This window comes from Sminthopsis crassicaudata, chromosome 4, assembly GCF_048593235.1.
Source record: "Sminthopsis crassicaudata isolate SCR6 chromosome 4, ASM4859323v1, whole genome shotgun sequence".
NCBI classification, from domain to species: Eukaryota; Metazoa; Chordata; class Mammalia; order Dasyuromorphia; family Dasyuridae; genus Sminthopsis; species Sminthopsis crassicaudata.
In genome coordinates this window covers 9,213,184-9,226,734 of record NC_133620.1, presented here as the reverse complement: position 1 = coordinate 9,226,734, position 13,551 = coordinate 9,213,184, and the positions used below count along the sequence as shown (strand labels likewise).

General features: G+C 42.3%; 1 protein-coding gene across 1 annotated transcript in view; it reads left to right on the top strand.

The window, feature by feature from the left end:
- IL23R (interleukin 23 receptor) overlaps positions 1 to 13,328 on the top strand; it is a 58,672-nt gene extending 45,344 nt beyond the window's left edge. The window contains exons 8-11 of the mRNA XM_074265685.1: positions 2,509 to 2,598; positions 6,681 to 6,786; positions 9,895 to 9,985; positions 11,407 to 13,328. Coding sequence (XP_074121786.1) covers positions 2,509 to 2,598; positions 6,681 to 6,786; positions 9,895 to 9,985; positions 11,407 to 12,039 — 920 coding nt within the window. The 3' untranslated portion in view covers positions 12,040 to 13,328. The remainder of the gene's footprint in view (positions 1 to 2,508; positions 2,599 to 6,680; positions 6,787 to 9,894; positions 9,986 to 11,406) is intronic.
- The last annotated feature ends 223 nt before the right edge of the window (positions 13,329 to 13,551 follow it).

Here is a 13,551-nt window from a genome sequence, read left to right as displayed (position 1 = left end):
TGATCAAAGGGTTGTCTCACAACTAGTTTCAAAACTCTGGATTCATGTGGTTTGATCCACAACTATGCATTGGGTGCCTCGATTGCAGTTGGGGTCTCTAAGTCTTCTGTGATTGATTACCTGGGCTTAGGACAGAGTCCCACTCTTACTTATGTACCTCATTATTAAGGTGTCTCCCCATTAGACTAAAGCTTCCTGAATCTAGAGGCTGTTTTTGCCTTTCTCTGCCTCTCGCCCAGTTAGCAGAGTAATAATCTTTGTGAATTTACTGATAGAAAAACTACTGTAGCTGACATTAAAATAATATTTTTAAATTTATAAATCATTTTTACAAATTGTTTTTCACATTGTTCTGGGAAGTGTCATAAACATTAAGATCCCATTTTACAGATGAGGAAGTCTAAAGGATAAAAGATCACACAGACACTTGGCAGTGCTTTTTCCAGCCATTATCGATCCCAAAAATCTGAGTTCAAATCCCACAACATATACTTTCTATGTGTGATTCTGAGCTAATCATTTCAGCTCTCGATTTCCTCATTCATAAAATTAATTGGACTGTCATAAGGCTCAGATGAGATGATTCATTTAAAGCCTTTTGTGAACCTTAATATTAATATAGTTATATTAACATAAATAGGATTAATTATTTAATTATTAGACATTCATATAATTAATAATAATAACAATAGCTAGCCATTATATGGCACTTTAAGGATGGCAAAGTAGGTTACAAATGTTCTCTCTCCGATCCCTACAACAATAAAAGATGCTATCATCCCCATTTTACAGATGGGCAAACTGAGCAGTAGAGGTTAAGTGCACTTTTAAGCTTTAATTGTTTCAGTAGCTATCAAAACTTAACTGCATCTGAGTTTTCATTTGAATTCAGTCAGATGGACTCCAGGTTGAGAAGTTTTATGCTTTCATTTGTAAAATGGAGGTAACCAGTGATTTTCTCTTGGGGTGGTTGTGAGGTAGATTGTATATGGAGCCATCTTCAACGGTTAACCATGATTATCTAAAAATTCTCTTTCAATGGTGTATTGGGATGATGTCCATGAATATTCCATGACTCATTGAGGCACACAATTCCAGAGAGGGAACCAGATCAAGAAAGAATGGAAAACAACGTCATATTTCAAGGAATCATTTTGAAACAAAGACATACATTTCCTTTTTGTGTAGGAAAATCCAAATAACGAGGAAATTGGTTTCTTGCAACAGGAAAGAATCTTTCAGTCCTGCTGTGCTGATTCTTTTAACAAAATGCCCTCTTCATTATGTTCAGGAAGCCATTTAGCAGAGACCCATACTCGATTAAGCTACTCCCAGAGCCATTCCCCTGGGATTGAACAAAGCTGGTTTTCAGAAATCGGAAAGCTCAGTTTTGAAAGAACTCTGCCTGGGGAGAGAATGTGGTGTGTACTTTGTGGGAACTCTGCAGCAACAATGCACACATCTCAGATACGTTATTCTCCATGACCCTAAGTGTAAATTTTTTAAAGGGATAATTTGGACGTAGAACAATTCAAAATATCAGGATGATCAAGCAATTAGGGTCTGAGGATCAAAGAATCAGAAAAAAAAACAACTCAGAGAACTTCTAGGAAACGGCTTCTCATTTTATACATGAACACGTGGGAAGTTCAAGTGACTTGCTCAAAGTCACACAGTCATAATCATATAAAATGGAACCTGACCCTTGGTCCCAAAGCCAGAGTTGTCACTATTTCCACTGAACCATGCAGCTTCTAGCTTCTACATTGGAGAGAGGTGATTTTAAAAACTTCTTTATGGAATTTCTCCTGCCTTGATCTTGGGCAGCTTTTAAAGGAGAATCATGGGTTAAAAAAAAAAAAAAGTTACAGAACACTGTGGTCAGCCAGAACATCTGCTGCTAGAAGTGCCCCCTTCCTCCTTCCTTTTCTCCATCTCTTTCTCCACAGTCCCTGCTTTCTAAGGTCTTTTGTTAGGGTCCATGTTGGTTTCCCCTGCAGGTTCACCAGTAAAGGCTAATTCCCAGGGTCTCTGGTGAGAGGAAGAACAGTCTTTAGTAGGATCCCTGCCCTGCCTTGACATCTCCTGAAATGCCAGCTAGACAAAAATGGGATTCTTTTGCAAAGCCAACAAAAAGGAACGGCCTCCTGTCTGTTTTGGAAGGCTCAGTGTTATTACCCCATAGGGAGGAGTAAGCTCTCTTCTGATCAGGTCTTGTGGCCCTGGGACATAAAGCTCCGTTGGTACTTTCAGTCCAGATCAATAAAAGCCACGTTCTAGTTTTCTTGTCACTAAGCAGTTTTTCGAGGCAGGCAGAATATTCTCTTTCTGGTTTTCCAGACTAGAAAAACTCATTTAAAGGCTGTTGCCTTTAATTCACCTTCCAAGCAGTAAAAGTTGCTGGCTTACTTCCCTCATCACCAGGCAAGTAGAAAAACTGGTTTTCCAGCCAGTCTCCAACCTCGGGCATAATGTCACCATGCTAACCTTGTTTTCTTTTTCTCCCAGCTCCCCAGGTCTCCTTGAATCCATTCCAAGAAGAACCTCATCATATTGTATCTCCCAGTGCTTTCATCTTTAAAGACCATTTGGCTTCCGGTAAGAATAATATAATAACTCCCATTTCCTCAGTGCTCTAAAGGTGAGCACATCAGCCTTGTGAGGTGGGGAGTCCACATTCCCATTCTGAAGATGAGGAAACTGAGGTCCAGGATCACAGAACTATTAAGTACTGGGGTTGAAAACTGAACATTTAGAACCAAGGGAAGACTGTAGGATTTGGAGCATCTGGAGTTGGCAAAGCCAAGAAAAACAAAACCGATTCTTGTCCTCGAGGAACTTATATTCTAATGGTCTTCTTTTCCTCCGTTCAAAATTTCAACCATTTAGTTCATGAATTCTTCCAAGCTGCACCATTAACCGGGGACGCTCTCTTGGACCCTTTTTTCCCTCTCTGTTATTTCACTTGATGATCTCCTCAGGATTCAGTGATTATGTCTATGGCAACAATTCTCAAACCCTAACTTCTCTGCTGACTTCAGTCTCCCTTCTTCAGCTGTGGATACCTCAAGCTGGATGTCCTGTAGACATCTTAAACTCATCAGGTTCCTTCTCTTCCCCTTCCTCCAAACTTTCCTATTACTCTTAGAGATCCCACCATCTTCATAGTCCCTCATCTCAAACTTCAGGCGTCATTCTGGGCTCCTCATTCTCTTTCGCCGCTGCCCCACCCCATAATCAATCTATTGCCAAACCCTGATGCATTATCTCTGGAATTCATGCCCTTCTCCCCTCTGGCACTGTCGCCACCCTGGTGCAGACCCTCATCCCCTAGCACTTGGACTATGCCGAAAAGCAGTCCATTCCAGTCCATCCATCGAAGGGATTTAATAAATGTTTTATGTCACTCCCCTACTCAATAAACTCCAATGGCTCCCTATTGTCTCTAGCATCAAAGAAAAATAATTTATGGCATCTATAACCCAGCCTCCTCCTTCCCTCTTCTCATACCTTTCTCCCTCCAGGCTTCTCCAGCTTTCCTTAAATCCTACCTCAAACAGCAGCTTCTACAAGAGGCCTTTCCCTCTGTCTCTTAATTCTAGTGCTTTCCTTCTCTTAATATTCTGCATTTTTTTATTTTGTGCCTATTTGTCTGTCTGCCGTCTCTCCCATTAGATTGTGAGCTTTCTGAGAATGGGGACGATCTTTACTTTTTTTTTGCATGGATCAATGAACATTAATGGGGATACAGATAGAGGTAAAAGACAGTCGCTGACCTCAAGAAGCTTCTAATCTAAGGGAGGAGACAACCTGAGCACATGAATATATGCAGAACGACAATAATAACAGTAAGAATAACAATGACTAGACTTTATAGCATCTTAAAGCTTGCATAGGTGCCTTATATGTTATCTCATTTATGATGACCGTGGGAGATTGGTGTATTATTATCCCAGTTTTAGAGATGAGGAACTTGAGACTGAGAGGGTATTTGGCTCAACCACAAAACTAGTAAGCGTCTGAAGCAGGAATCGAATTCAGATTCTGCCCATCCACCATTCTATATCGCCACAGTGTCCCTCAGCTGCCTTGTCTTGTAGGGATAGAACCTATAGGCGATGGGGCTGAGAGTTAGGAGTGGGGGAATGACACTTTATGAGCCTGGGTAACTAGGAGAGCACTTCCCTCCCTGGTTGGCTGGTTTCCAAATGGACAGAGAACCACTAATGACTACTCTGCGGGTCCATCATCATTCAGTCAGCCTGAGTCCATTCAGCTGTCCTTTTGCCAAGAATACAGCTCACTTTTTTCTCCTACAGCGATAACTTGAAAGATTTTATTAAATTCGTTGCTGAAATTGAAGAAAATTATGTTTACAGCATTTCCCTAATCCATCGCTCTAATAACTTTATTAAAAGAAAAATATATACTTGATCTTTTTGGACAGCTCGTCCTCTTCTTCAATGGAATATTTTTGGATCATCAGCCTGACAAGTTCCCTTTCCAGGCTGACTTCCCTCGAAGCCATAAAATGATGTAGAAGCTTTCCCTGAACCCTTTAGAACCAGCTTTCTCCAAAAAATGGGGCATTTGCCTAATGCTATCTGACTTTCTTCTATCTTTCTATTACAAATTCTGGCTACTTTTTCTCAAACTTCTTATTATTTTCACACCAGCAACTTGTCCTTCATGTTGGAGAGTTTTCACCTTGATGAAATCACGAGTCTTTTGAAGTATTACAGATATGGGCCATCTTTTTATGCTTCATTATCCCTTCTCCCCAGTAGATTATAAATATCTTCAGAGCAGGACCTGGGACTCCTCACCTTTAAATCTCTCTGCAGTGCCCACGGCTAGACACACATCAGAGAGAGTTAACAGATGAACAAACCTAGAGCTAAGATTGTTACTCCTAGGTCACCCAGGAGATCCAGCTTATGGCTGCCCACTTTTTGTGGCAGAGCACAGGATGCAGGAATCTGGGTTCCCAGGAATCATGTGTTCCCGGAGAATCTGCGTTCAAATTCCATTTACCCCATTTGTGACTTCACTCTTCTGTGCATTAGCTTTGTTCTCTGAAAAGGGGACATGACTGGAATAGACCGGATGACTTCTAATCTGCCTCTGAATTCTGTGATTTTTCTGCTTCACTCCAAGACTAGTCTACAAGCATTACGTGCCAACTTTGTGCAAATCACTGTGCTGGAGGCTGAGGCTTACAAACCGAACATGGAAAACAGGCTCTGGTCTCAAGTTGGGGGAGGGGTTGAACATCTGTCAAGGAATGAAGTGAATCAGAATAATCTTCCAGCATATTATCCTAGAGGTGTGTAGTAGGTCTGGAGATGTCCAGTAATATTGGACGAATGGTGAATAGGTGAAAGGATGGATAGACGGACTAATGGATGGATAGGGAGATGGACAAGTGCATGGATAGAAAAATGGGTAGTTAGATGGACAGACAAATGAATGTATTCACATCTAAAATTGTCCTGCTTTACAATCTAGTAAAAAGGCAATGTAGATGCACCAAGACTGATTGGAGGGGCTCATTCCTCTAGTTCTGTTAAGATGTAAATAATGTTCTTTTCACTCCCAGATGGGAAGGGGTGATATCTTTACCTTGAAAATGGAGACATATTGAACATGAATATTGTTTACTCCTCCCGGAAGGTTAAAAACAACAGCAACAACAAAAAAGCAAACCCAAGCCACAGCCACAACGGAAATTAATTCTGCTACCTGTGAAGGGTGATTGGGAATTTCCTCATGGGTCAGACAAACCAAATAAGGTGCTTAACTAAAAAGGACCCCAACAAAAGATGCAAACACAAGCACAGAAAGGTATTGAACCTGACCACATTTTCAGAATTGCACCTCTAGAAACTCTGACATCAGCCCTCCGTGCGTGTAATTGTTCTGAAGTGAAAAGTTGTTTTCAGAAAAGAACGTTCCCTACCAAAAGAGAGTCTCTCCACCATGCACGAATAAAAAAAAAGAAAGTAAAAAGTAATTCAAACGTTCTTTCTTACACTTGATCCATTCATGATATTGTTGAAACGGAGAGAAGAAATCCTATTTCGAAAGAAAAATTCCCTTCTCTCCTATTCCCAGTGCATTTGCTTAGTAGGGTAGATTAGTCAATACTCATGGAATATGGAGGAATGGGGAGGGATTGGTTTCCTTCCAACATTCTATTTTAGTCCTTCCCTCCATTATCATTGTTTTCTCAACCCCGAAGAGTTTGCTTGGAATGGAACCAGCTCTCCAGTGTGTCTGTCCAAACAGTAATGCAGTTCACATACTTTAAGAATCAGCCCTCCTTTCAGGCAAGAGAGAATAGCACGGCCATTACCTCCTATATACCTTTGCCACTGTCCCTTGATCTTACACTAATCATACCTCCATTGACCATTCCCATCAATTTCCAGTGGTTTGCCCACATCTCCAGGCTCCCAATGGCTCTTTGCCCTGGAATTCGCCATGAGTCTCCAATATGTGGCTGGGTATAAAGATGGAAGCCCAAAAAGCAGAATGCTCTTTCTTCTCACACTCTTCCCTCTTTTAGAAATGTCCATCGTCTGTACAATGCAAACTGAAGAGAAAAAAACAGAATCTGTAACATTATTCAGCTGTAGCAAAAGCCAAACGCTTGTCTTTTTTCATTTTCCCCTTTTCAGGCAAAAGAAATCCCACCACCGGACTTTTGTCTGGAATGGTCCTCTGTATCACCGTGCTGTCTACTCTTTTCTTGGCCGTGATATTTAAACAATCCCTCCGGCTCAGGTAAGTGTGCACAGGACTTCTCCTGTCAATTCTCCCTCCAACTTCAGGTCACCAAACAACCAATTGATGTCTGTGTACACAAGACCAAAGCATGTTTGTTCAGCCAGTCAATTCTATGAAAAAAATTAATCCCACTCAACAATTGCTTTAACTTACCCCAGTCAACTGCCTGAATGGATTCGTAAATTGACTCAAATGTCTCAATCAAATAACATTCATCTGCCAAGAAATTGCTAAGCATTGAGGATTCAGTAACAGAATGAAATAGTCTTTGCTTTCAGGGAGTTTGTATTCTGTCAGAAGAGACAACAGGAGCATGTATAGAGAGAATAAATACAACCTGAGTTAGACAGGCTTGGACCATCGTCAGACTATCAAAGCTTTTGTCATCTCGAAGGCACGGGGCTGGGGTCAGTCTGAGGGGCTGAATCTCCCAACTTCAATGAGGAGCTTGCTCTTGTTTCTTTCCTTTTTAACCAAACTATTCCTCCTCTATTCTTCTATCCAGAAAGTAAAATTTTGCTAAATGTTCTTTCCATGTTTGCAAAAGATAAATTATTTAAAAGCATTAAACCAACAATAATGAAGATGATGCGTCCAGATCTTAGTAGGAACACTTCAGAGGTGAAGGTGACCCCAACTCAAAACATTCTTTGGAGATCCTGTGGTTTCTGTGACTTTTATGAATGAATTTTGTGTTACTATCCTATTCAAAACAAGACCATATCTGATTTTTCTTACACAGCAAGATAAGTGTATAAATATGTTTAAATATATTAGATTCAACATATATTTTAACATGTTTAACATATAGTGGATTACTTGCCATCTAGGGGAAGGAGGGGAAAATTTGGAGCACAAAGTTTTTCGGGGGTCAATGTTGAAAAATTATCCGTGCATGTGTTCTGAAAATAAAATGCTTTACTTAAAAATTTAAAAGGAAATGCTGTTTCTAGAGGTTTGGACAATAAACTTATAGTTGAGATTAGAAGAGGGTAGAGAATCAGGGCAGAAAGGAAAGGGAAAAGAGTGAAAGTGCAAGAATCTGGAAAAGTTTAAAAAAAAAGAAAGAAAAGAAATTGCAAAAATCTTGAAAAGTCAAAAAAAAAAAAAAAAAAGAAAGAAAGAAAGAAAAGAAAGTACAAGAATCTTCTAGCATGGTGGAGACCCAGCTAACATCTCCCTAAAGAGAAGTGGGTCACTTCATTGGACCTGTGTTGGTCTTTTTGGGAAGCCTCTTGGGATTTGATACAAATACTGTTTGTGCCACTTACTATGTATGTTCTTGAGGAAGGCACCTGCTAAACCTGAAAGCTGGGGTCTCAGTTTCCTTTTTCTGTCAAACAGTGATAATCCTATTTATACTAGCTCCCTCAGGGAGGGTTGTGAAGAAAGTAAACCAGAGGGTTGGACTCTGGGCCCTGTGAGGATTGACGAGGAATTGGGAGCCCCTAGGTCAGAGGAAAGAAGACTGGGCTGGGGGTCTTCACATATTGGGAGACTTGTCATTTAGAGGAAGAATTAGGCTGTTTTCCCCCAGAGGTCAAGACCAGGAGCAATGGCAAAAATGCAGAAAGGGCAGCTGTGGCTTGATGTCCAAAAAACTTTCCCAGCAGCGATCCCACATGGGAATGGGCTGCCCTGGGGGAGAGGGGCTCCCTCCCTGGAGACCTGGAAGCAGAGGCTCCTTGTGGGTGCCCTGGCCGAGGACTCCGAGCTAGCTTCTGTAATTCTGTAATAACATTTCAAGCATTAAATGACCCAGATAGAATCCGATTCACCAAAGCTGTCAGGAGACAGACTCAGAAGCGGCTCCTTCATTTCAGGCCGCCTTTAATTAAGCCTGGCAGCAGCCCCTGGAGACTTTGTCCTTAACCAGACTTTACATAAAATCATTAACATTGAGTCACGAACCAAGATTCCCAATCAGCTTCACGGGACCAATAGGAAACTGAGTCACCAAAGACCAACCTTTAGTTGGCAAGGAGAGCTACGGCCCGGGTGGGACAGGAAATGTTTTTTAATTTCTTAGTACATTGGGGGGGGGGGGATAAAGAAAGACAGAGACAGAGACTGAGAGAAAGAGACAAAGAGAGACAGAGAAAGACAGAGAGAGACAAGGAGAGACAGAAAGAGACAAAGAGAAACAGAGACAGAGAGAGAGAAAAAAGTGAGATATAGAGACAGAGACCAAGAGAGAGACCAAGAGACAGAGTGAGACAGAGAGAGAAAGGAACATGATTCTAAAACCAAGCTAATTATTTCACATGGAAAATATCCTATTATTAAATGATCAAGTGGAAATTATTTCTCAAATCCTCACATAGGAAAGAGAAATGAAAATAAACATGGAAAATAGTTCTGATAATGGTGAGAGACAGTGCAGGAGCTCATTTTGGGTACTTTGTCCTGAAGCTCCCACAAGGCTGTTCTCATTCAGTCTTTATCCATCCATGGATAAGCATCTCTCTGAAGAGCAGAGTGCCCTGGAGCTCTGGGCTGGGTGTAGGGCGTACAAAGTCAGCAGCAAAGCAGTCTCGCTCCCTAGGGAGCTTACAGCTCAGATGGGAGAGAAACAGCCACATTTAGTGGGAATGTTCAAAAACAGTTGATAGCAAAAACAAGATGTTGGGGAGTGGTGAAGGCAAGAAAAGGGGGAAAATCAGGAATAAGGTTCCTAATCCGGGTCAGAGAATTTTTTAAATGATTATTTAGACAATTGTTTTAAATTGATATGTATTTATTAAGCGCCCACTGCTGTCCAGTACTGTTAAGCACAGAGAATACAAAGAAAGCCCTGTCCTCGAGGGGCTTACATTCTGGGATGGGGGGGACGAGTAGCGAGGAACCTTAACCAGGGGTCCATAAACATGGTTTTAAAATAGTTTGAAGGAGGAGACGAGTATTTATGCCTATAACATACCAGGCTCCAGGCCCCGGGCTTTGTACTTCATAAATATTATCTCATCCCGGCCCGGGCCATTTTGGACTCTCCAGTTTGGTTCCTTCCTAGGATACTGTCACATTTGAATAGAATTAATATCAGACACTCTAAAGCCAAAAACTTCTTGTGAGATTTCACCTGGACTATTTTGTTTTTGTTTTCAGAATTAAAAGAAGACTCCTATTGTTCCTACCAAATTGGCTCCATGAAGACATCCCCAACGTGAGAAATAGTTGTGCCATGAAAACCTTGGAGGTAAGAACTGACAAGCTCGATAATGTTGGATGGGGGGCGGGAGGAACCAAAATTGGGATAACTGTTCTGTTGAAAATATTTGCTTAAAAACTACGATCTGGATAGGAAGTAGGCAAAGATAAGCAAGATGGCGTTGGAACTCCTATTAGATTGGAAATAAATAATGCTTCCAACCGAAACCGGAGTTATAGGAATTGGAGATGGATCATCTGGGACTGGAAAGGAGCCCACGGATCACTGATCATTTTCCAAAGGAAGAAATTGAGACCCAGGGAAACGAAGTGTTTCAAGTCTCACAGGTAGTGAGTGTCCGAGGTGACATTCGAACTCAAGGCTCCTGAGTTTAATATTCCCAGCAGAAGAGAAGAAATCGATTTTTGTTCTTTAAAAAAAAGGAAATTAATAAACTCTAAAAAGCTACAATGAAGTGAGGGAGTAGAAGTAAGTGATGTCTGGGGCCCCTGCCAGCTCTGGGGACCCTTGTGTCCCTCTTGTGGCTGCCATGCTTCTCTCCACTGTGAAGAGGCTGATGGGGGAGGCTCTCTCTCCAGCCAGCCCAAAATCAGACTGTGCTAGGATACATATGATATAATTCATCATTAATAATAGCTGATAATTACTTTGTATATTCTAATTACCAACTGCCTTAAATGAATTTTCTAATTTGGTCCTCCCAAAGTCCCTGGCAGGACCTGGTCACCTACAGGGATGGTCTCCATTTGGAATGTAAGCAAGTATTCAAACATGATTTCCCCCTTGTTTGGGGAAAGGGATTCAAACGGAATATTCAGCTACATAAAGATGAAGAGGCTGAGAGTCAGAGGATTTCCCTGATTTCTCCATAGCCAAGGAGTGTCTGAGCTAGAGATGAAACTTGTTCTCTTTTGGTTTCTTGGACAGTATCCTCCCCCAGGGTCTGGCAAAGGACCGAAGGCAGTACTGACAGGGTGCTCTCACGGGCTGGGCAAAACAGAACCTGCCTACTGACCCCCCCAACCCAAGACCCATGTCACTTCGTATTAGAACCAGACCCAAGCTTGTTATAACAAAACACTTTTGTCATGTTTTGAGTATAAGATTTGTGACTTTCTTCTTAGTGCATTCAAAGAGCCCTGTTCATCTTTGACCTAGCTATGTATTTAAGGCTTGAAACTGCACGAAGGCTTTTTGGGATCCCCCTATATAAACACGTGTGTGTATATATGTATATATAATGTGTATTATAGACACACATATACCCATATAAAACAAAAGTGCAGGAATAACATCCAGTCTATTAGCTAACAAAAGTAAAAAATAAGATCAGGAAAAGGAATGATAAAGAAAAAGAGAGACCAAGAGAAGCAGAATGGAGGCAGGATTCTAATCTTTGGCTTGATCATTTGGGACTTCTGAGATTAATGCATTTTTTCCTCTTCTAGGAAATAAGTGAACTTATGATGAATAATTCCAGCGAGACATTCCCCGACCCAGATCCAGAAATCGTGGAGGTAGAAGAAACCAATCTCCACAAAGCATTCCAACACCGGCCCTCCAAAACGGAAAGCACCAGGGAGTCAGAGGCAATTGGGGAGCATCCGCAAACCTCACCACCTGTGGATGTGACCGTCTCTTATCTCCCTGATCCCAACACTGGCTACAAACCACAGGTTTCCAGTCTGCTCCCTGTGGAGAACCCTCCCTGTGAGATCAGTGACCTCAGAGTCTCATCCCTGGAACCCCACGCCAGTTCCTTGGGCCTGGGCAAGAACGTGGTGATCAGAAACTGTCCAAGCCCAGTGTTCTCTGGCTCCGGCACCAATGTCGGCAGGAACTTTTTCTCTCTGGAAGAAACAAGACTCATCCTGGACCACGGTGAAAGTAGTTTAATGGAAGGTCCAAACGAGCCTGAAGTGGAGGTCATGATGACCTTGGAAAAGCAGGCCTCCTGGGAGAGTCTTCCAGAGCAGACCCTGTTGCCTGATGATCTGGTCTCTTGCTTGAGGACCATGGGGGAGGAGTCCCCAGATGTCCACCCTTATTTTCCACAGAGGTTTGGAAGGCCATTTCCCTAGGAGTTTCCCCTTTCGGGAGCAGAGGCTTTGTCTCATTTGGAGCAACCACCCCAGATAGATTCTACTGCAATTACTCCTGGCCTGAGACCTGCTCTTTGTCTTGGTGCTTTGGAGGTTCTCGGTGGTTCTCTGGAAGATGAGGATGGAAAATGCCTCCTGGCCATCTGGAGCAGACATGTCAGTCTGGGGAGCCCCACTAGGGGCTTCTCTCTCTCCCTGGTCCCTCCTGAGCAATCTGCAGGGAGGACCGCTCTTTCCTATATGTGAAAAATCAGTGCAGGACATTAACTGGCAACGAAGAGATGGGTGGCTTACCCATGAGGCATTTGAATGCTGAAGGGGAGTCAGGAAGGTGTCTCACCAGGAAGGGGCATTTCTTCTCATGGAACACATGGTCTCTCTCCACAGAGGACCCTTCCAAAGCTCTGGAGACCTTACTCTGGTTTTTTTTATGCTGTCCTGCGGCTATTACTGAAATAGCCATTTTATTTGTTATTTCTGTTTCTTCCCTTTAGGAAAAAAAAATTTTCCCTTTAGGTCACCTGTAAGAGATGCCCTTCTGGGTCACATGAGTCTTCCGAGAGCAATATGTTCTTGTAGTCACAGATGGTTCCAAAGGCATCTTCCCAGCTGGATGCCAAAAAGATGAGCCTGTGTGGGTCAGGGAGAGTCCTGTACAATCTCTCAAAAGTTTTAGCCATCCCAACCTCTCTCTGTTTTCCAAGCTGGGTCTAGTTCATCATTCAAATGTAGCATCTCCCCCAAGACGTCAGTATTGATGAATCAGCCCAGTGGGTTGTCTGCCTGGCCCATCATCATCATCTTCATTGCCATCATCATCATCACCGACATCATCATCCTAGCCAGCATTCACATGGCATTTTTATGTTCACTGACCAAACATTTGATGTGTCCTCTCATATCACGGCAGCCCTGTCAGGCAGATATATCTTGGACTACACGGTTACCCTTCCACATCATAGGGGTTAGGAGTATGGTACCCCCCACAATCTGGAAAATCCCCACAACATTTTTGATCCTCTCTTCATACCACAGAAGAAGTAAGAAGTCTGAATGATTACGGTATAAAAGCTAGGAGATGTGGATATTATATAATACTATACACATATTTCATGCATTTCGGAGTTTTTATGCTTTTTCCATGTTGTCTGCTAACCTTTGCTCATTGTCTGCAGCTTCTGTAAAACTCCCCCCAAATTCCCATTTAATTTCTTATGCCAACCTGCAATGTATTAAAACCATGATGGAAATGTGGAGAGTCGCGATGTGGAAAGGATAACTGTACCCATGAGCCTTTTTATAGATGAGGAAACTGAGGTTGAGAGTTTGAATGACTTGCCCAGGTCCTAGTAGAGTGCCTGGCAACTAGTAGGTGCTTAATAAATGCTTAGGGACAGCTTGGTGGTATGGAGGATAGGGCATTGGGCCTGAAGTCAGGAAGACTCAAATCCAGACTTAGACACTAAATGTGTGACCCTGGGTAAGTCACAT